At 44.4% G+C, this 22,233-nt stretch overlaps 1 protein-coding gene across 9 annotated transcripts in view; it reads right to left on the bottom strand.

Annotated features, from left to right (window-relative positions):
• The window catches only part of VPS13D (vacuolar protein sorting 13 homolog D), a 252,478-nt gene that overhangs the window by 81,223 nt on the left and 149,022 nt on the right, over nt 1-22,233 (bottom strand). For all 9 annotated transcript variants that reach the window (XR_009345222.1, XR_009345221.1, XR_009345223.1 and 6 more), the window contains 5 exons: nt 16,392-16,541; nt 15,410-15,506; nt 13,281-13,429; nt 3,281-3,415; nt 2,029-2,196 (listed from right to left, as the gene is read on the bottom strand). Coding sequence is in view for 6 of the 9 variants with exons in the window: in XM_059136730.1 (XP_058992713.1) it covers nt 2,029-2,196; nt 3,281-3,415; nt 13,281-13,429; nt 15,410-15,506; nt 16,392-16,541 (699 nt within the window). In the remaining 3 variants the exon portion in view is untranslated. The remainder of the gene's footprint in view (nt 1-2,028; nt 2,197-3,280; nt 3,416-13,280; nt 13,430-15,409; nt 15,507-16,391; nt 16,542-22,233) is intronic.

The raw sequence follows: 22,233 nt of genomic DNA, 5'->3' as shown, positions 1-22,233 counted from the left end.
GATCATGACCTGAGCTGAAGGCAGCGGCTTAACTAACTGAGCCAACCAGGTGTCCCAACAAATCCAATGACAATATAAAGCCTGATATCCAATAAAATGCCTTATCAGGGTCACCCCAACCTTCACATAGATTTGGGGGTGAGGCTTGGCATAAGGAGCATTCTGCTCTTTTTCTATGTAAGTTCTCTTCTTGTGCAGACCCTCAGGCTTCAGAAACCATTTTCCAGGGGAAGCAGAAGAACCAAGAAATACATGAGACTTCCATGAATGAGGGAAAATAAAGAAAAGGCCAACACTTTCCACCAGCATGTCACTGAGAAACCTGCACACGGTCTCACCCGAGCAGAGGTCACAGGCATGTACCCAACTTCTTCATTCTCATCAAAAAGGTTAACAATGACAGAGGGTCCCTAACAGCCAAACTGGCCCAGAGGGAGTCTGATTCTCCCACACTCCAGGCCTGACACCCTCCTCCTCCATAGACTGAACAGGGTGGCTTTCATTTCAGGGGCACTGATGGCTCCCTGGTGGCTAACGTCTGAGTGTCTAAGAGTCAGAGTGACAACCTGTTTCTTTGTCCAGCCTCTATTTTTCAGTTTTCAGGACATGCTCTCTCATTTTATCTACAATGAGCCTGTGAGGGCGATGCGTTTCAATTCCACATTGAAGAGGGTCTCTCAGTAAACCGTAAGTGCATTTCTTCCCCCAAAAGCAAAGCCCACGGGTACAAAAACCAAGAAAGTAATTATAAAACTGAGGAGGCTTCTCTATGTTAATAAGAATTTCATCAAATTCAATAAAACGTCGCAGCTGGGCATTTACAACTGAATATTTAAGTGCCCCTGTTTATACCAAGTTGAGGAGCTGAAAGGACCCAGGGCAACCTGGGCCACGGCTTGATGCTTTTTGTGGCCGTTGGGGTGAAGGTCCCAGCTCTGCACGAGCCGTGATTCGAGGCCAAAGCGTGCACGCTCACTCGGACTCTAAAGCCGAGTCTGTTGAGCGACCATGACTTAGAAAGTCTCTCCTGCCTCTCTGCTGCCTGTTTTGAACCACAAGGCAAACAGCACACTGTTGAGTGTTACCTGACTTGACTGAAGAGCTATCCTCTCTGGAAAAGTCTGGAAGACAGGAGTAAGTCCCCAGCTTTCACATGCCGTTACCAGGATCGCCGAGCAGTACAGGCGTGCCGCGCAGCCCGCGTTCTCACCGGCCCTTCACGACGACCCCCTGCGTGGCACCATTAAACCCTCTGTTCGCTGGAGCCGGCTGCTCGCCGCACGGCCCACGGCGCAGGTACGCGAGCTCGTCCCTGCCACACGGGCCCAGAAAGACGCAGAGAGCACAAGTGCTTTCTCAGAGCGCTCCCTTCTCCAGAAGGTCAATCTCTAGGAGGCAAGTCTGCGGAACTGACACAGCGCGGAGGGAAGGAGAGGCCTTCCACACGCTGTCAAATAGCGACGGCCCCCCCCATTACCTTCGCCTTTCCCAGCTTCACACAGTGAGCTCCTGCCAAAAAATAAATTGTGGAGTAACAAGATGTCCACCGAACAAGAGGCCAATGAACAAAAAAGCCAACCAGACAGCAGGACCCGAGAGAATTACACCTTCCTTCCGCTGCTCTAGAAGCCTATTTTCAGTTTGGGCTCTCTCCTGTAAGCTGTGGGAAAGAACTGGTAGATTTTAGGCAGGAGAAGAGCACAGCCAAATCCTAGGTTTATACAAAGTGAGTTCACTCTAGCGGCATCGTGCTGGCCGCCGTGGAGTCCAGTGGGTCGGGGGGCCTAGTGCAGTGACCCGGGGAGGGGACAACTGAAGCCTGGGAAGAGGTGGCAGTGGCGGACACAAGGAAGATGACATGACCGTGGGGGACTCAGCAGACCCGACGCCAGGTGCACAGAGCGGCGGGTGGGTAATGAAGCCAAGCCCACGTGTGTAACTCCTCACAGCCTCACGGCTATGACAGAATCTCGGGGACGTGAACACTCTTGAGGTCAGCAACAACGGATTTCACCTTTCTTTCCTTACCTTGGCAGCTGAGTTTGATACGCCGTGCGTGACATTTCTGATGAGGCCTCCGACATTTCCGTATTTTATCAGTCCAGTAACCCCTTCAGAAACATCATTCAACAGCCCCATGGGATTGCCGAGAAAGTCCACAGATCCCAAGATCCGAGCTGCCTGGCTGAGGAGTTCCTGTGAAATGGGGCAGACAGAGGAGATGAAAACAGCACCTGCTGAAGCTTGCGGGCAGAATGTGCCCAGCAAAGAGGCGAGACATCTGTCTCCTCCTCCATTCACGTCATCACCCCCAATGACCTCTTAATTCTCATCAACGGCCAGCTCCTAACCTTCCACGAGCTCCCCCCGAGCTCTCCCCATGCTTGCACCCCAGAGACGACTCTCAGTACTCAGAAATGCGCCTCAAAGCCATTCCAAAGAATAAATAGTTAAGACTAAACAGGAAAGACCCTTTACAAATATTATTAGCATATACATCACACTTCCTGTTGTTCCTACAAATAGGGAACTCAGCAGCAGGAGGAGAGTTCTAGAAGGAAAATGAGGGAAGAGAGTGGAGTCGAAGTTCCCCTCGTAATCGGCAGAGGGGACGGTGCATAATGAGGGCATGAGCAAGCCTCCACTGATTCCAGGGCTATCTGCCACGTCACTGTCCTCACCGTTGAGTGGAAACACCGGCCATTAAGAAAGTTGAGGAAGGGAGCCAAGGAGGAGAGGAGGGGTGGCGGGAGGCGAGCGGAAAGGAAGCAGGAGCAGAATATATGTTAACTTGGACAGTTAATCTATTTGATATGATCTTGACTTCTCTCTTTATCAAAGAGTCTGGATAATAAATAAAAAAATGGAAAATGTCCAACTTGATACGAAAATTTAGAAGTTCAACTCTAGGGCAAGATCTCATAGGCTCCAAGAACACTGAGGAGGTTGTTCAAAGTAGGCCCATGCCCAGTCAATAGAGAGGTCAGAGTATTTTGTGTTATCATTAAAGCATCAATTGAACCCTTAAGACTTGTGACTAATCTGGTGGAAGCCCCTGAGACTAGCTCTGTGAGGGACAAGACGAACAGCTCATAAATCAAATACACTGTTTCAGGATTTTCAGAATGTGTATGGGCTTCACGGGCTGTGACCTGACCCCTAACACAGCAAATGTTTAACTGGGCTCTTAGTAGAAATGCCTTAGTAACCAAAATTCCCAAACCACCAAAACAAACATTCTGCTTATGCTCCAGCCACTAAGTATTTTTCCAAAGCTCACCTCCTGGAAGTGTTTGAGGATATCATTGATGATGAACTCCTTGGTCTCATAGGGATGTACCCGAGTGAATGGATCCAGATTAATCACGGCGTCCTCAAACCGAATCAGTGGAAATCCCAAGGTACTTTTTAGAGCCTAGTTAGGGAAGAAAGGAAATGACATTTGATGGCCTTCCGGCGTCCTATAATTTTGGATTCCATGAAAGTTACAAGTCCTATCAATTTTCCAATGAGAGTCAAGGTTTTGATATTTATAAAGAAGGATGTTCCCTATAATTACAAAAGCAAAATATGCACAAAAAATATACATGTCACTCAAAGTAACACAGATCACATAGAAATAAACACTTCTAGCTTCACAGCATAATTCTTTCTGGTCTGTTTTGTGTTGAGTTTTCCTTTTTTTTTTTTTTTTTTTTTTTTTAATATTTTATTTATTTATTTGACGGAGAGAAATTACAAGTACACTGAGAGGCAGGCAGAGAGAGAGAGAAGGAAGCAGGCTCCCTGCTGAGCAGAGAGCCGGATGCGGGACTCGATCCCAGGACCCTGAGATCATGACCCGAGCCGAAGGCAGCGGTTTAACCCACTGAGCCACCCAGGCGCCCCGAGTTTTCCTTTTTTGACTGAAGTTACCACACATAGAAAGGTACAGTAACCAAATGTACAGTTCAATGATTTTTTTCCCCCAAAGTGAGCACAGCAAACATGTAACTACCACCCGGGAGACCAGAAGAGTAAATTATTATTGATTTCATCTTGGAAGCAGCCCCCTCCCCAGCTGTGGCCTCCTGGTCACTACTCCCTCTTCCCCTAGGGTAACCACTATCCTGAGTTCTATCACCATAGGTTAGCTTTCCCTGCTTTGAATGTTACACAAAGGACACCATCAGTATGTATTTTGGGTGTTACAGAGAGCTGCAGTTGCTGAAATTTCATTGTTTGTATTCCAATATACGAATAAAACACAGTTTATTAAGCCATTGTTGTTGATAAACACTGGTGCTGTTTCAAGCTTTTGGCTATTATGAGTAATGCTGCGATGAACATTCATGGACATGTACCTACTTTTCTTGAATATGTGCCTGGGAGTAGAGCTGCTGTGTCACAAAGAACATACAGGTCCAACCCTACTACATACAGTACTGCCCAGCAGGCATAGCCAGCGGCTGAACTGGTTTGCACTCCCTTCAGCAGTCTATGAAATTTCCTGTTGTTCTACATCCTCATCAACACTCAGTACAGACAGCCTTTTAAAAGCCAAACATTCTGATGGGTGTGTAATGGCATCTCAGTGTGGTTTTAAATTCCATCTTCCCAGTGATACATATATTGGCTGCTTGGAGATCCCTTTCTGTGAAGTGCCTACTCAAGTCTTTTGCTTATTTTTGTAGCGGGTTGTCTGTTTTTTACTTATTACTTTGTAGGTGCTTTTCTTTTTATAGAAGATTTTATTTATTTATTTGTCAGAGAGACAGAGAGGAAGAACAAGCACCAGTAGGGGGAGAGGCAGATGGAAAGGGAGAACCAAGCTCCCCGCTGAGCAGGGAGCTCAATGCGGGATTTGATCCCAGGACCCGGGGACCATGACCTGAGCCAAAGGCAGATGCTTAACCGACCAAGCCACCCAGGCATCACCATTTTTCTTATCCATCCTGTATACAAGTCCTCTGGTGATTAGATGTACTGCAATTAATTGCAATTCTCTTTTCCCATTCTGTGATTTATTACTTTTTAAATAGTGTTTTTTAATGAAATCCAACTTATTTATCTTTTCCTTTAGGAAAAGAGCTTTCTATTTCCTGGTTAAGAAATTATTATCAGGGCACCTGGGTGGCTCAGTCAGTTAAGTGTCTGCCTTCAGCTCTGGTAATGATCCCAGAGTCCTAGGATGAAGCCCCACATTGAGCTCTCTTTGCTCAGTGGGGAGCCTGCTTCTCCTTCTTCCTCTGCCTGCCGCTCTGCCTACTTGTGCTCTCTCTCTCACTGTCTAATAAATAAATAAAATCTTAAAAAGTTATTATCTATATCAAGGTCATAAAGATACTCCCTGTGTTAACCTAAAAATTTTTTGTTTTACTTTTCACATTTAAATCTATAATCTACTTGGACTTGACTTTTTTATATGGTATGAAGCAGAAATTGAGATCCATTTTTTTCCAGATGGATATCTAATTAACTAAGTAATGTTCACTGAAATGATCACCCTCTCCCCTATTGCAGTACAGTGTAAACTTTGTCATAAGTTGAGTAACTGAATTAACGTGACTGTTTCTGGATTCCTTTTTCTGTTTCATTTTGTTCTGCCTTCTACCTATACCACACTTTCTTAATTACTATAGTTTTGTAATGAGTTTTGAAATCTAACAGTATAAGCTCTCCAACTTTGGTCTTTTTAAGGATTACCCTAGTTACTCTTTGCCTTTTTCATTTCTAAATACATTTTAGAATCAGCTTGTCAATCTGCCACACATACAAAAAAAAAAAAAAAAAACTTGGAATTTTCATCAAGATTGCATTGAATCTATGGATCAATTTGAGAAATGACAACTTCACAGTAGTAAATCTTTCAGTGTATTAATGTGGTATGTCCCCTTATCTATGTAGTTCTCTTCTCTCTTAATAATGTTACATTGTTTTCCATACAGAGGTCTTATATACACCCTTTGCTGGATTTATTCCAAGGTTTCTGCAGTAGATTAAAAATGGCCATATATTCTTTACATCTTATACTATTAGTGAAGGCTATTTCATCTGTACTGACCTTGAAATTTGCTTCAACCAAGAAAATGCAGTGGAAGGAACACTGTATGACTGCTGTGCCTAAGCCCCGAAGGACCTTGGAGCTTCTGCTCTGCCCTTTTTGACACTTCCACCACATGGGGAAGCTGAGAGACCATGTGGAAGAAGGTTCTCTTGATAGCAGCACTTAACACTTGACATGTGAGTAAGGTCATGGTAAACCAGTCAGTCTCAGTTGATTGTCAGATCAATAAAAACAGGTGAGTCCAACAGAAGAAGCATTCAACAGACTCCAGCCCAAATTGCTAACCCATAGAATTGTAAAAAAATAAACCACTGAGGGTTAGAGTAGTTCATCACATAGCCATAGAGAATGATACCATATTTGATGTTTTCTTAACACTATTGTAAATTACATTCTTCAAACTTTCCTTTTCTCTATAATTGTTGCTGAAATGTAGAAATACAATTGATTTTTGTACACTATGTCCAGTGACCTTTGTAAATTTATTTATTCATTCAGATAGTAACTTACGGGCACATTCTTTTAGATTTTCTAGGTACACATTCATGTTCTCTGCAAATAACAAAGTTTTCATTTTTCTGTCCAGTTCTTATACTTTTTCTTTATTTCTTCTGTAATCTTTCTAGCCTTATTGCGCTGGCTAGGATCTCCTGTATGACAGTGAACTGAAGTGGTGATAATGGGCTGGCTCCTTCCCACTGAGCATGTTTGCTGTAGCTTTTTTATAGATACATTTTATCAGATTAAGGCAGTTCCCTTCTTTTTTCTTTCTTTCTTTTTAGTGCCATTATTGAGATAATCATATTTTTTCTTCTTTTCATGTTGTTGATGTGGTAAATTATGTAATTTATCTGAAAATACTTACACTTTCATTCCTGGAATAAGCCCAATTAAATTATATTTTCCTTCTCATACACTTCTGTATTTGATCTGTTAATACGTTGTTCAGATTTCTTTCTTCTATGTTCATGAAACAATTCTGGTCTATAATTTTCCCTTATTTATTTTTAAAATATAGATTATAGTTTTCTGGTAAACTTCTTGAACACACTTACATTTACTCTTTAAAATTCTTTTTGATAAAGTCAATATTTGTTTTATCTATGGGTCTGCTTCTAGTGTCTGTTTTTATTCTTGGTCCCCTCTCTTGGCAGGTCCAGTAATTTGTGACTGACTCTAACATTTTCTATGAAAACTTTTACAGATTTCACATGAGTCTTTAGTTTTTAGCAGGCAGTTAAAGGGGCTTCATGTAATCAGGATTTGGGCTTTCTCAAGGCTGGGTTTCAGTCTTTGTAACCCCTGGTCTATTTTACTCTTTATAAGGCCTGGTGTAGTGTCAGCGATATCAACTGACAACCAATTCAGTTCCTCCACTTTTAATCTCCCCGGCACCAGAAAACTGCCAAAAGGTCTACTTTGTTTTCCTGCCTCTTGACCACCACCTTCTGCTTGGCCTCTCTCAGATGAAGTTACCTAGAAATTGGTATCTGCCAGAAATTGGTATCTGCCTCAAGACATACAGCAGCTCAAACCACCTGGGGGCTCTTTTCTGCCTGTCCTTTCTCTGTAAGATATTAGCCCCTCCCTTGATTACCAGCTCTCTTAGTACCTAACATTTGCTATGCCAGCCCCAGGAGACTGCCAGAAGCCTTACTCAGACTCTCTGCCTTGACAGCTACTTTCTGCTCACCTTCTCTGACTTTCTCCCCATATCATTTAAAGATTAGGATTATCTCAAGAATAAAATCAGAGTAAATTTGGACTCAGTTTATTGAGTTTCCTTCCTCACATAAATCTTGGACCATCAGGTCCTAGGTGTCCTGGTCGCTTTCCAATACCTTCAAACAGACTTTCAGAGTTTTTCTCTACCAAGCTTTTCTTGCAATTCTCAGCTAGTCTGGCTCCACTATAAGCCAGTTAACAATTTCTGGATATGGTCTATTTTCCAATTATATTTTTATTTAACAAGATTGATAATTCAGGGATTTTGGACAGCATGCAAAACACTTTACTTCTTTGAATGTGAAAAGAATTTTTCATGCAAATAATGTTAATAAATCTCTGATCTACACAGAATCTTTCCTTGTATAGTGTGTAAGTAAAAATCTAATTGTGTGTTTTTCCAGATGGGTATCTAGTTGGTCTAATAGCATTTACTAAAACCTCTATATAACCCCCAGTGAATCATAAATGCCTTTATGGTAAAATCTCATGTGTAATTTCATGCACTTTCTATTTTCTCCCTTATTTTTCATCTTTTAGCATGTATTTTCAGAGGCTGTCTTAAATTCTTTTGGGACAAGAGCATCTTTAACTGAAATGAAATTGTGTAATGGGAAGAAAATATAGATGGAATTTTTTAAAAACCAGAGAATGGGGAAAATTTTGGGGACTCAAATACGAACAGGCAAAAGACTGGTAATTTTGATGACATAAAAATAAAAAGCTTTCCTGTGATTAAAAAAACCCCAAAACATACATACATCAAAAGTAAAAAAACCAATTGAAAAACCGAAGGAAAAAACCTTGCAACTCATTTCAAAGACCAAATTTATAAAAAAAAAAAAGCTTCTAAAATTACAGATGATAAAAGACCATTAATATGATTTTTTAAATGGGCAAGTGATGCGACCAGACAGTTCGGTTCAGAGGTAAAAAGAGCCCTTATACAGATGAATCAGGAGAAACAGAGAAAAAGAAAACTGTGAAGAAGACAAAGAAACCAACAGAGGAATAAGAGGAGAACCAGAAAGGGACAGGGAGGTCAGCAATGCTGACTGTAGCGGAGGACCCTACAGAGATGAGGATAGACAAAAGGTCCCTATATCTGGGCCCTTGGGAAGTCACCAGTAACCTCCTACTGAACAATTTGAGAACAAAACATTTTAGAGATTGAGAGCATTCTTAGGTTAATTCAGCCTAACAAGCTAATTCAGCTGAACAGTCTCATTTTTTAAAATAAATAAAACCAAAGAAATGTTAAGTGGATGACCTAAACTTGTGCAGTTAGTTATTAGGAGATCTTAGACTCAAACGTGCTCATTTTCACGACAGTAACCACCCATTAGGTGGAAAGCATGCAGACCAGAATGGAGGATTCCATTGTTTCTCTTGAAAAGCCTTCTGCTGTTCATGCAAGCACGCTTCATGCATCCATGTGGCACTGACTGGGAAACTGAGGCCCAGCCCGGCCTAACCGCTTTGCTTAGAGCCGCCCAGTAAATGCGCTGGGGGAGGTATTGACATCAGGTCAGCAGTCTTTTTTGCCAATACACCTCTGAGCATTACTTTCTTTTCAGAGAAGAGGAAATGAGATCCAAACAAAGGCTTAAGGCAAAAGCTTGTTTGCTCCCCAACTTCCTCATTGCAACCAAATACTGAAGAGGAACCCAACATAGGAGCAGAGACTCTAAAACCTTTACCAAATTGTCCAGACTCTCACGAGAGACTCCCACCCCTTTCTGAATGGCTTCTGTGCTTTGTCTGAACGCAGGAGATACCCTGGCCCTTCAGTAAAAATGATCTCCGCCTTGTCATTTATGGCTCTGGGGCCTCCCACAGTAGAAAGAGCCAAGATGCAGCCCTTGGTAGGAATTAATCTGCCACCTTCAGGTTGTTCGGGTCAGTCAAAGGGAAACAGACGAGAGGACAAAGAGCCAAACAGGGCTTTTTCCTGAAGTAACAAAATGACTAATCGAATACAGTAGTATACAAAATTGATGCTTATTTACTCAAGTAGCAGACAGTTTCCTGTTATAAAACGGATTCTGGAGAAAGCCATCTGGGCTCAGAAGCTCCTAATAAAACTAGGAAACTGTCTATTCCTACCTCCTCCAGACGAAAACCGCTGAAGTCTTCCAGAAACTTTATGGAGTTGAAAGAGGAGATACCTGTCCATATGCCATAAGGTCTCGGATCACAAGCCAGTCCCTGGGCCACGTCTTTTCCTTTCTGAGTTTATCCTGCACTAAACAAAACTGTCTGGAATTCATTCTTTAAAGGTTTATTTATGGTACATAGAGACTGTTTATGTGAAGCAGGGTATTTGCCCATTTCCCTCCTGGGACAGTGTTTAAAACTACAGGCATAGTTCCCTCTCTGGCACTTTCTGAAATACAATTAACAATACTGGATCTTTTTTCCTTTTAACAAATCTGGTTTTTATTTAGGGAGGGGAGGAAAAAAGTAAAGGGTCTGAAGTTTCCCAACAAATTATTTCAAGCCTTTGAGAAGACAGTTTTAGGCTTTTTAAATAGTGTCTTTGTTTGAAATTCCCCCTCACCCCACCCTCTTGCTCTCTGACCATTAAAATGTGGGTTTTCTTCCAAACTAGATTGCTCAATTAAAGCCCTTCTTTTGTAATACCCCAATGCTCTAAATGGGAAAAGGACTGCTGTAGGCCACCTCGTGAAACCTTTGAAAGGCTCCTGGCTTCTTTTGATCTTTAAAAAAAATAAAAACAAAAAACACCCAAGTACATACAAACTACCTGGTTTTTCCGTCTTACCCTGCTACTCCCTAGTACTGCAGGCAGGAGACTAATGGAGAGGAAGGGGGAGGGGAGGGATGTGTCTGCATTTGTGAAATGGAGCTATTATCTCCCCCTTCTCCCATCACAGAGGAAGGAATCCAATCGAGATAGCAGATGGGAAAGCGGCTCTCAGTCCTTCTGAACAGACACTGTATCTGGCAATAATGTGCCCTCCCTGTAAACGTGAAGAGACTTCCCTCTGAGATTTCGGACAGCCTCACTTCTGGCCTGGAGTCAAGAGAATCAAGATAATTATTCCTTCAATACCAGAGACACGGTTACCTTTTAGTCAGACTCTTGTGAATCCTGCTCTGGGACAGCACTCCATTCCCTAAGCACATACTTTGAGCCATTATACAGTTGTCTCAAAGAGCACACGGCTCTTTCTAAGAGCTGTTAATAAAGGGATATTACTCTGTTAGGAAACTCTTTGAATAAATGACATTATTTTATGAGTCCCAGACTCCACGAGGAGAATTCGAGACACAGTGAAATGGTGACTTCCACAAGCTGAGAATTTAACTCTGAAGTCCCAATTCCCAGCACCCTGCCTGAAACAGTAATGTGCCCCATTCAGGATGCCCACCCCCACCCCCCCGCCCCGCCAGCCAGTTCATGACACAGCTGCTCCACTGGATTTCTGGAACAATCATCTGAAAAGGCCTTCAAAAGGTTCCTTCAGTACGGTGACAAACGGAACACTGGCCTTAACGGATCGCCCATGTACTGTTCACACAGCATCACGCATGCACTAGCAGCACCCTATCCCCAGAGGTCTGGACCTACTTCAGCTGTAGGAAATCCTACTGCATTTGTCAGGCTGGGGGAAAGTGTTTTGCTGGGAGCAATCTGAAAGGAACTGTTAGGTGTCTGTGTTTCTAAGTAAGATGATTTAAAAAACAAGAAGTCCTTAACTCTCAGGAAATGCTTAACATTGGTTTGTTGGGCGCATGCCAAGTGTTCTGGGGGAATATATACTTTATCAAACAAACCCATTCCAAGGGGTCACATAAGTCAAGTGGATACTTGTGGATATTAACAAGATAGTGGTTTTCCCATGGTTTTCCCCCCACTCCTAGGCTAATTATAAGTATCTTTAGTCTCCTGGGAAACATGAAATTAAAGCCAATCAAGCAGACAGGAGAGTCCGCTGGAAAGGGCATGCCACGCTGTTCTCAGGATGGTTGCAAAGCAACTCCTGCCCCTCTGGTCCTGACTAGCATCCCCAGCTTGCCGCGGAAATGAAGCGGCCACCCTTGCCCCGTTCTTATCCAAGTATGATCTGTTGATGACCAGACCACGGTCTCGTTACCTATAGGTCTGTTTTAGAAGTTGTGAGTTGGCAAACCAGGCACCACATGAGGCCCACACATGTGTTTTGTCAAGCTCAAAAGGTTTTTAAAGAAAACAACTCAAACTGGTTGCCAACATTTCAAAACCAGGAGATTCCACATAAAAACTCAGATTTCTGGCTTCGCTTTAGAAATCTGGAGATCCAGCCACACTGGGTTCACGTTGCCCTGTGACAGCAACTGGCCGGAGCTGAGTCGAAGCAGCTCCTTCAGATGAAGGGCACTCGCCCCACACGCCACGGTCCCCACCGCGCTGCGTCAAGCGGCGCACTGCTGGACAGTCCCGGCAGGCAGCTGAACCGAGGTCGCCAGGTGTATTATTTGTCTATTCAGGTCTGCGGCTGTTCCTGCTCAGAAGAGAGGTCGTCACACAGCATCTGCGAGGAGGCCGCGTGGGGCAGTGGCCGTGTCCTGGGCTGGTGGTTGCGGGTGGAGGGCGGGGAGCAGGTGCCTTGACAACCGTCTTCCAGGGCAACAAACGAGAAGAACCAGAAGTAATGGGTCCGAGCGGCAGTGAGGCAGATTTAGCCTCGGTCTAGGAAAAGACTGTCTAACAAGCACCTGGGGCATCCTCCTGCTCCCATCACGGCTGACCCACAAGGCCTGAGTGAAAGAACTCTCTGAACTCCAACATCCAACAGCTCTAAAGTGCTCTGATGCCTTCCGTTCGCGGGGGGCGGGTTGGGGGGACGGTATCCGGCACAGTGCAGCACGGTACAGGCTTCCGAGTCACGCGGGCTTGGATGTGAATCCCAGCCCCAGCCCTTCATTAAAATGGATCTTCCTGCGGCAGACGAAGATGGAATCCAGGCCCTCTCTGTCAAGGGCAGGTCAGGACGGTCTGCAGGCGTGTTACATTCTGAGACGGTGGTGAGGGAGGCCACACCTCAGCGGTATGGGGCCGAGTGTGCGCCTTGACAGGAGTGGACACTTCTGGTCTTGGCCATTCACACAGAGGTGGAGAGAACCGGTGGGCCGGCAGGTCTTGGGCACAAAAGGCAGGTACTGCCTTGCTTGTAACTTTTCTCCTGAATCTGCAAGCGGCCCTAGGAAAGTAGGCTCTGACCTCATTGAGACAAGCCAAGAGTTAAGAAGACGGGTTTTATGTAATTCTGTTTGCTCTTAAGTATTTTAAAAAGTGCATGTACATCTACACATATGTCCGTATGTACACACATTATGTGTACACATGTACGTGTGTGTGTATATATTTTGAACCTTCTAAAAGGGAAGCCTGTAAAAATACCTGCTATCGAAGATGATCCTGGACAGAAAAAGCAAACAGGAAACATACTCACTCTTTTCCAGGGAAAGCCACTGTTTAAATCTTACCCAGAAATCCGCTCACCTTGAGATCCAGTGGTAGCTTGTTGGAGGTGAACACGCTCAGCTTGATCTGGGGAATGCTGATTTTGAGGTTTTCGAAGTAGTACCGAATTGGTGTTCCACCCTGCTCAGCCGTCTTATCGTGGAGGTTTTCATCGTACTTTTCCACCTCTGGTACAAGAGTAAAATAGAGAAATTAAAAAAAAAAAAAAAAAAATCTCCTGAAGTCTCACACATCAAATGCTAACACTGAAAAATAATCATACAGAAATATCAACATGTCTCCAAAGTTAGTTTTTCGGGGTTTGGTGCTATGTACAGTATCCCCATACCACTTCTTGGTAAAAGCAGATGTGCTTCCTGTTGTTTACCAAGAAAGTAAAATAGCCTAATCTTTCATGACTCCATGCCATCTGGCAGACATCATCTTTGGAAAAAATCATGCAGGTGGGGAAGCCAGAGGCCACGGGTGTGTGCTGGCAATAAGTCTTCTAGAAACCATGTTGTTCTTATTATGATTATCATAAATGACCCCGATTATCTGCATTTATTTCATGAGATGATATATCCAAATAGCATCCCTCGGAGTATAATGAACGACATAACCAGTTGAATAAGGTACCTGAGTGCAAGAGAATGCCTTTAAAAAGAAACCGGCTACAGGCTATAACAAGCTGACATCACGGCAGCAGGCACCCGCTCTACCAAATGGCGGACGTTTGTGAAAGCAGCAGAGTTGAGGCAGATTTTTATTTTTACGTCTTGTGTAGTGAGAAGGAGTGACGTGGGCTGGCGCACGGCAATGTGCTCTCTGCCTTGCTCCTGTACCCACAACCACGCGGTCAGCTTACTTTCACTAGCCTTCACGGGCCTTAGAAATACAACCAAGGAGACTGTACCGATCTGCCTATCAAACAAATGTATGCTGTACGTGCTTATGGTTCTCTTTATAGAAAACAAGGGACGAAGTTTGAGAAAATGATGCTGCAAGAGAGACCTGCCTGTTTGTATTCAGGGAACCTAAACAGGGAGCGTGGAAGAGACATTCCAGTGAAACAAAGGCCAGGGTTTTATAAACATCTATACGATGCTTGGTGAGAAATTTATTTAGAGCAACTTACAAGAAAAGCATGTCCAGTAAAACTGAAAGTAAAACTTCCCAGGAAGGTGCCAAAAGAGCCTGGCTACCTGCAGGCAGGGTCTCGAGTGGCTGTCTAAGTCCAAACACACACCCAGAGTGGAAAACACAGTTTTAAATGGACAGAATCTTGCTTCTGATCCCAAATACACATAAAGTTTGAATCATAAGTCTGGGCTAAAGAGCAAAAATATTTTTCGTGTGTTGTGTCTAAGTATGTACATATGCACACACGTCCCCAGTGGTTTATTTCTCTAGCCAACGTGGACATATAAACATTCAAGTCTATTTTATCATTTCTCAGTTTCGATATTCGGTTTTATCTTCAAAAGACTAAGCATTGCCGACTTCTTTCTAAGTTCTATATTCAGTCTTACAAAGGCCATGAGGAGGAATCTAAAATAAAGACACAAAAGCTACATAATTTCTGTAGTGACTGCTGGGACATGTAGGGTTTCCAATAGCTTCTCTCACTCCCATCTCTAAAGAAGAGTCAAGTAACTAGAAAACTTGGTAATGACATTAAGGCATAAGGGCATGGATGTAAAAAGTTAAGAAGTTAAGGCTAGTCAATTTTTTTTTTCCATTAACTAAACCAAAGGAACTGCCGAAGGGATTTCTGATTCTTGGCCCCCAGTCTGTTTACTAAACAGAGGTTAGGAAACAAAGTGGTTTGCTAAATGACGAACATCATTTCTGTTATCCTCAAGCAGATGAGTCAACAAATGCACAACGAAGAGGAAAAGTGTGCTGCTTTCCAAAGGTGAACCCTGGGGACCCCAAGACACCTCTAAGATGCTTCCTTCATGCTCGCATCAGCTACCCTCCGCAGCCCCCATCAATAGGCTGTTCTGAAAAAAGCCACTTAGACACAGGCCTCAGCTTCTGGGCTCCGGCTGCGAGGTGTGAAGGGAGTCTGCTGGGTACTCAGAAGCCACCTATTTTCACAAGGGACTAGAAAAGGCCATTCTTGGGTCACTTCCCAGCCACAAATCTAGAATATTCAACAGTACCTGATTCTGCTTGATCGTAGCCAAAAAAACTCAGCAGCTTGAGGAGCAGTTTCTCTTCAATTTGCACTGTGAATCTCTGAGCCGTGATCATCAGATGCTAGAGACGGAGAGATTCTGATTAATAGTGTAAACACCAGAAGGAACTTTCATCTGGGCCATGAAGAAGGCCCCCAAATGACGTGGCACAGTTTCTTTGCTCATGTGATTTTGTAACCACACTGCCAAATGATTTCTGGCTCATCTCTCTCTACGTTGTTACAATTAGCCAAGAATTCCAGAAGAGGTTTAATATACAATTCACCGCCCTCTTGTTTGGTTTCCGGGGCATCTGTGTCTCCTTAAGTCAGGATCCTGCTTGCAGATGTGCTGCGGAGGACAGCATTCTGGTGCTGAGCTCACGTGGACAGCAAACTCGTTGAAGGAGTGGCAGGATTGGAGGGCTGCACACAGGCCCACTGGTAATGGTGACGAAGGGCAGAAATAGGGGAACCAACCTCTTAGCTCCCACTTTGCCAGAGTTTGCTGCTCTATCAGCCCGCTTATAGTGGAAACTTCTCTAGGGAAGAAAGCTCATCACTTTTGAACGATGTGCTTTTAGTAGTCAGTGTAAGTCAGCTTGCACAAGAGGACGTCTATCCCAAGGTCAGACCCCTCCTAACACTCTCTAATTATTCTAATAACACATCTGGATCACACCTGGTCCTGATCAACCTGGAAGATGCTATGTTTTCCCACAGAGACTCGACTCTGATGAATACAGACTCTGGGCCCTGGGGATTCCACGTTATCAGGTGCAAAGCCACAGCAGAGAACGCTGGGTGCTACGAGAAGTTGCTGTGGGCCCCCACCCCATGGAGGAAGTCAGACTGCCCTACTGTGCGGGACGACTTTGGGCCAGACCCCGTACTCGGAGACTGGGCTGCGAGAGAACAGATCAGCTCCTGCCACCGCGCCAAGCCCAGCAGCCTCCCCCAGGGCCTACCTTGTAGATGTTGGTCAACGCACTCTTACTGGGGAACTTCACCGCGTTCACCTGCACGGCCGGGCCGGTCTCGATGACCTCATTCTCATTGCTCAGGGGAGTCACGTACAGCATGAAGGGCTGAGTGGTACCAATGAGCTGATTGTCCACCTGGCCCAGGAACAAGACAAAACAAGAAGGGACAACGGCTCACTTCTCAGCTCTCTGTTCTCGTTGAGTGGGGTCCCCTCCTTGGTAGGACACTCAGAAAGGACCCCTGCCATTTTCCTCTGTTTCAGCAGCAGCTGGAAAAACGTATCCTCACTGCAGACCAGCAGCAACTATAGTCGGAAGGACAACAGCAGCTCTCCTGTGCGTGGGGAGTGCCACGTGCCAGGCACAAGCTAGTCCCCTCACGTGCATGATCTGAATCACGGGATACCTGTGAGGTCAGAGGCACTCGAGTCAGGGCTCCGCTACAGTCCCTACCACAACCTCCTGGCACAGATAAAGAAGCTGAGGGGAGGGGCGCCTGGGTGGCTCAGTGGGTTAAGCCGCTGCCTTCGGCTCAGGTCATGATCTCAGAGTCCTGGGATCGAGTCCCGCATCGGGCTCTCTGCTCGGCAGAGAGCCTGCTTCCCTCTCTCTCTCTCTGGCTGCCTCTCTGTCTACTTGTGATTTCTCTCTGTCAAATTAATAAATAAAATCTTTAAAAAAAAAAAAAAAAAAAGAAGCTGAGGGGAGAGGCCCTTGCTTAAGGTTGCACAGCGGGCTCTTCACAGAACTAGAACTTGACTCCAGGTCTGTCTGACGTCAAGCCCAGCGCTCTTAAAGGCTATCAGCAAGGTGGGCGGACCATAGAGCATGAAAACTAGGGAACTGGTGGTTCGGCTGCTACCAAATGGAAACAGTGGCCTTGACCAAAGTCAAGTCTGTGCTAGGAATGAAACGATGATGTTAGTGGCGTTAGGGTCTGCTCTATTCACCCACGCCAATCAGCACCAGATTGGAGCACGCTGTCTACACCCCACTGTGTTTAGGGGTGTCAGAAGACTCACTGCAGGAAGCGGGCACCTCCACTTCGTTTTCCAACAAAGTTCCACATCAGGGAAAGGAAAGAGAACGTCCGTGTACTTTCTACACATCTAAGTGTACTCCCTACACGTCACCGAATACATCCCTTACTACAGCTCTAAAGGCTAAAGTCTTTCTCCTCATTTTACAAAAGACTAAACAGAAGCTTAGAGAAGTTAGACCACTTGTCCACATTCCCACAGCTAGTGAGGCGGATAAGTCAGGTTCAAATACAGGCACTTCTGGCACCAAATCCTGTGACCCTCCCCGTGTACCACACGGACGGCCACACAGCCATCTGGATAACCTGCGGGCTCTCACGTCGCAGAGGTAAGGGCGAGAGACCGTGAGCATGAGCACTTGCTCCTACTTCCATCCTCGGCCCTACCGTGTACTCCCTGCACAGCAGCCGTGGTGAGCTCCTGTCCCTCTTTCCTTTCCAACTCATGCCCCTCCTTCCTTTACACCTGACAGAGGCTTCCCTTTCTCCTGGGATGAAACCAAACTTCTCGCCACGGCCTCCATGATGTAGCCACTGCCCACAGCCCCGCCTTCAGCACAGAGCAATCCCCTCCAGGTTTGCTCCAACCTCCCCCTACCCAAGCCTTCGGGTTATTTCTCAAAAGGGGGCAGCTCTCCTCTCTTCAGAGTCTCTGGATTCCGAGGGAATGCGTTTTACCCTAATAGCCTTCTCCAGGGCTCGCTCACTCCCTTCCTCCAAGGTTAGCGCTCACCGCCTTGGGAAGATCTTCCCAGGCCACTTCATCTCAAAAGCATTCCGTATTCTTTCGAGCAGTTCCCACAGGTGGCCGTCATGTTCCTCGCTTGCTCGCTCCCCCTGTTGGCTGACCTCTTCCCTGGCCTGCTAGCCCAAAGGGAGCAGAACTCATCTCCTGAGTCACGGCTGTTCTCCCCAGAGCCTAGTGCCCTGCGCGGTACACTGCCGATGCCCTAGGAATTTACCGAGTGAATGAATCACCCGTCACATCCAATAGAGAAGACACCTTACTCTGACCGCTCCGTTATTCTTGATAATGGAGGCAAGTACACTTGATACAAGATGTGGAAGAGGTACAAATTCTAGTGTTATTCTCCCAGTTAGATTAGATGCTTCGGAAGAATGGGGACCAGAGTTTCTATTTTTAAACATTCTTTGTCCCAGCGCTGTAATCATGGTCAACTCTCAAACCTGTTTATTTTCCACGATTTATGGCACACCTTAAGTCAAGAGGTATTATAGGACAAATATTCTTGACTAAATGGTTAATGAAATTCATGAAGCACAAATAGCTCTTTGGAGCTTCTCTGTAAGGTGAAGAAAAAAAGACAAGAAATAGAAGGACAAAATAGTAACTTTTTATCTGTCCTCAAACAAACAAGATGTGATTAGCCTGAACCGTTTTCTCTCTGTGCTGTAGGATAAAAACATTTTTCTGAAAGAGGGTTTTGGGTGGATGGAAGTGTACAGTGTGAGCGAGAGCAGAAGGACACCTGGTCAGGGGCACGCAATGCACAGCCTCTGGAGGAATGCAGGCTCCCCACCCAGGGAAAGAATCAAGGTTTAGGTCTTTGGATCCTTCTGGAAATGTTTACCAGGAACTGGTTTCCTAGACACGGTAATCCTGGTGGAGGCTGGAAGGAAGGGCTGCAAACACGAGGCTACAAAGACAAGAGCTGTCTTGATAGCAGGACCACAAAATTTGGGCAGAAACTGTCAAAGTCAACCTTTTCAGAGCTTTGACAGTTAACCAAGGGCTTGCAGCAGTCCAGGGGTCACTTATCAGAGAAAGTTGGCTGAAACTCAGCAAGAACAGCCAGCTCGGTGGCTTTCCCACCCCACCTGCCCTCCCCAGGTTCACGGTGGCCTCAAACATCAACAGCCCCATCCCCAGGCAGCCCCGGGGCTGGGATGAGCTTACAGCTCCCCTCAAAGCTTCGTCCCCATAGCACTGTCAAGTTGCGGGCCTCTCTGGCACGCTTCCCTTTCTTGGCATCAGTGATTTGTCTTCTCTCTTTCCCCTCCTGATCAAACTCATCAGAAGTTTGTTAGTTTGACTGATTTTCTCAAAGAAGCAGCTTTTGACTTCTTTCTTTCCTTCCTTTCCCTGTGGTTTTTGGTTTCTGCTCCAGTGATTTCCACTGGGATGCTCACTTCCTTTCTTCTGCTGCTTTTAGGCTTAATTTGTTGTTGTTGTTGTTTAGTTTCTTAAGATGACACCTGAGTTCAGTTTCCAGACCTTTATCCTCCTCTAATAGTGCTAGAAATCTCCCTTTAGTAGAGCTGCAGTAGCGTTCCACCAACTTTGACATGCTGTGTTTTCATCTTCGTTTAGTTCAAAATATTTTCTGATTTCTCCTCTGATCTCTGGGCTATTCAGAAATATGCTTTTTAGTTTCCAATCATTTGGGGGATTTTCCCAACTATCTTTCTGCTCCACTTCAATTCCATTGTGATGAGAGAATAGACTGTGTGACTTGAATCCTTTTGTATTTGGGAATTGTTTTATGGTCCAGAATGTGGTCTCTCTTGGAAATGTTTCCTGTGCACTTGAGAAGAACAGGTTTTCTGCTGTTGCTAAGTGAGCTGCCGGATAAATGTCAATTAGGCTACCTGGTTGGTAGTGCTATTCAAGTCTAGTATACCTTTGATGAATTGCTGCTTATTTGATAATTCTAACAATTATTCAGAGAGGGCAATGAAATTTTCTTTTTCCTTTTTTTATTATGTTATGTACACCATTTGTTTTTGATGTAGTGTTCCAAGATTCACTGTTTACAGATAACACCCAGTGTTCCACGTAGTACGTGCCCTCCTTAATACCCACCACTGGCCTCACCCATCCCCCACACTCCTCCCCTCTAAAACCCTCAGTTTGTTTCTCAGAGTCCAGTCTCTCATGGTTCATCCTCCCCTTCGATAACCCCTGTCTTTATTTTTCCCTTCTTTCTCCTAATGTCCTCCATGCTACTCCTTATGTTCCACAAGTAAATGAAACCACATAATTAACTTTCTCTGCCTCAGCATAATCTCCTCCAGTCCCATCCATGTTGATGCAAAAGTTGGGTAAAAGCCATCCTTTCTGATGGCTGAGTAATATTCCATTGCATATATGGACCATATCTTTAACCATTTGTCTGCTGAAGAACATCTCTGCTCTTTCCACAGTTTGGCTATTGTGGACATTGCTGCTATGAACATTGGGGTGCATATGGCCCTTCTTTTCACTGTATCTGTATCTTTGGGGTAAATACCCAGTAGTGCAATTGCCAGGTCATAGGGTAGCTTTAATTTTAATTTTTTGAGGAGCCTCTAAAGTAGCTGCACCAACTTGCATTCCCACCAACAGTGTAAGAGGGTTCCCCTCTCTCCACATCCTCTCCAACATTTGTTTATTGCCTTTTTAATTTCTGTCATTCTAACTGGTGTAAGTGGTATCTCAGTTTGGTTGATTTTAATTTCCCTGATGCCTAATGATGATGAACATTTTTTCATGTGTCTGTTAGCCATTTGTGTGTCTTCATTGGAAAAGTGTCTGTCTTCTGCCCATTTTGACTTATTTGTTTTTTGAGTGTTGAGTTTGAGAAGTTTCTTACAGATCTTGGATATCAGGCCTTTGTAGTGTCATTTGCAAATATCTTCTTCCATTCTGTGGGCTGCCTCTTTGTTTTGTTGACTGTTTCCTTTGCTGTGCAGAAACTTTTTATTTTGATGAAGTCCCAAAAGTTCATTTTCACTTTTGCCTTTGGAGACCTGTCTTGAAAGAAGTTGCTGTGGCTGATGTCGAAGAGGTTACTGCCTATGTTCTCCTCCAGGTTTTTGATGGATTCCTGTCTCACATTGTGGTCTTTCTTCCATTTTGAGTTTATCTTTGTATGTGGTGTAAGAGAATGGTCGAGTTTCATTCTTCTGTATATTTTCCAATTTTCCCAACACCATTTATTGAAGAGAGTGTCTTTTCTCCATTGGATATTTTTTCTGGCTTTGTTCAAGATTATTTGACCAGAGAGTTGTGGGTCCATATCCAGGCTCTCTACTCTGTTCCATTGGTCTATGTGTCTGTTTTTGTGCCAGTACCATGCTGTCTTGGTGACCACAGCTTTGTAGTAAAGCTTGAAATCAGGCAACATGATGCCCCCACTTTGTTTTTCCTTTTCAACATTTCCTTGGCAATTCAGGGTCTCTTCTGGTTCCATATAGATTTTAGGATTGTTTGTTCCAGCACTTTGAAAAATGCTGATGGTATTTTGATTGGGATGGCATTTAAAGTATAGCAATCTGTACTATGCTCTGGGCAGCACAGATACTTTAACCATGTTTGTTCTTCTGATCCATGAGCATGGGATATCTTTCCATCTTTTTGTGTCTTCAATTTCTTTCATGAATGTTCTGTAGTTCCCAGAGTATAGATCCTTTACCTCTTTGGTTAGGTTCCAAGGTATCTTATGATTTTTGGTGCTATTATAAATGAAATCGATTCTCTAATTTCTCTTTCCACAGTTTCATTGTTAGTGTATAAGAAAGTAACTGATTTCTGTGCATTGATTTTGTATCCTGCCACATTACTGAATTGCTGTATGAATTCTAGTAGTTTGGGAGTGGGGTCTTTAGGGTTTTCCACATAAAGTATCATGTCATCTGCGAAGAGAGAGAGTTTGACTTCTTCTTTGCCACTTTGAATACTTTTCATTTCTTTTTGTTGCCTGATTGCTGTTGCTGGGACTTATAGTACTATGTTGAACAACAGTGGCAAGAGTGGGCATCCTTGTCATTCTCCTGATTTTAAGGGAA

The sequence above is a fragment of the Mustela lutreola genome, chromosome 10, assembly GCF_030435805.1.
Source record: "Mustela lutreola isolate mMusLut2 chromosome 10, mMusLut2.pri, whole genome shotgun sequence".
Taxonomy (NCBI): domain Eukaryota; kingdom Metazoa; phylum Chordata; class Mammalia; order Carnivora; family Mustelidae; genus Mustela; species Mustela lutreola.
Note: the sequence above shows the minus strand (reverse complement) of the source record. Positions and strands in the feature narration are given on the sequence as shown.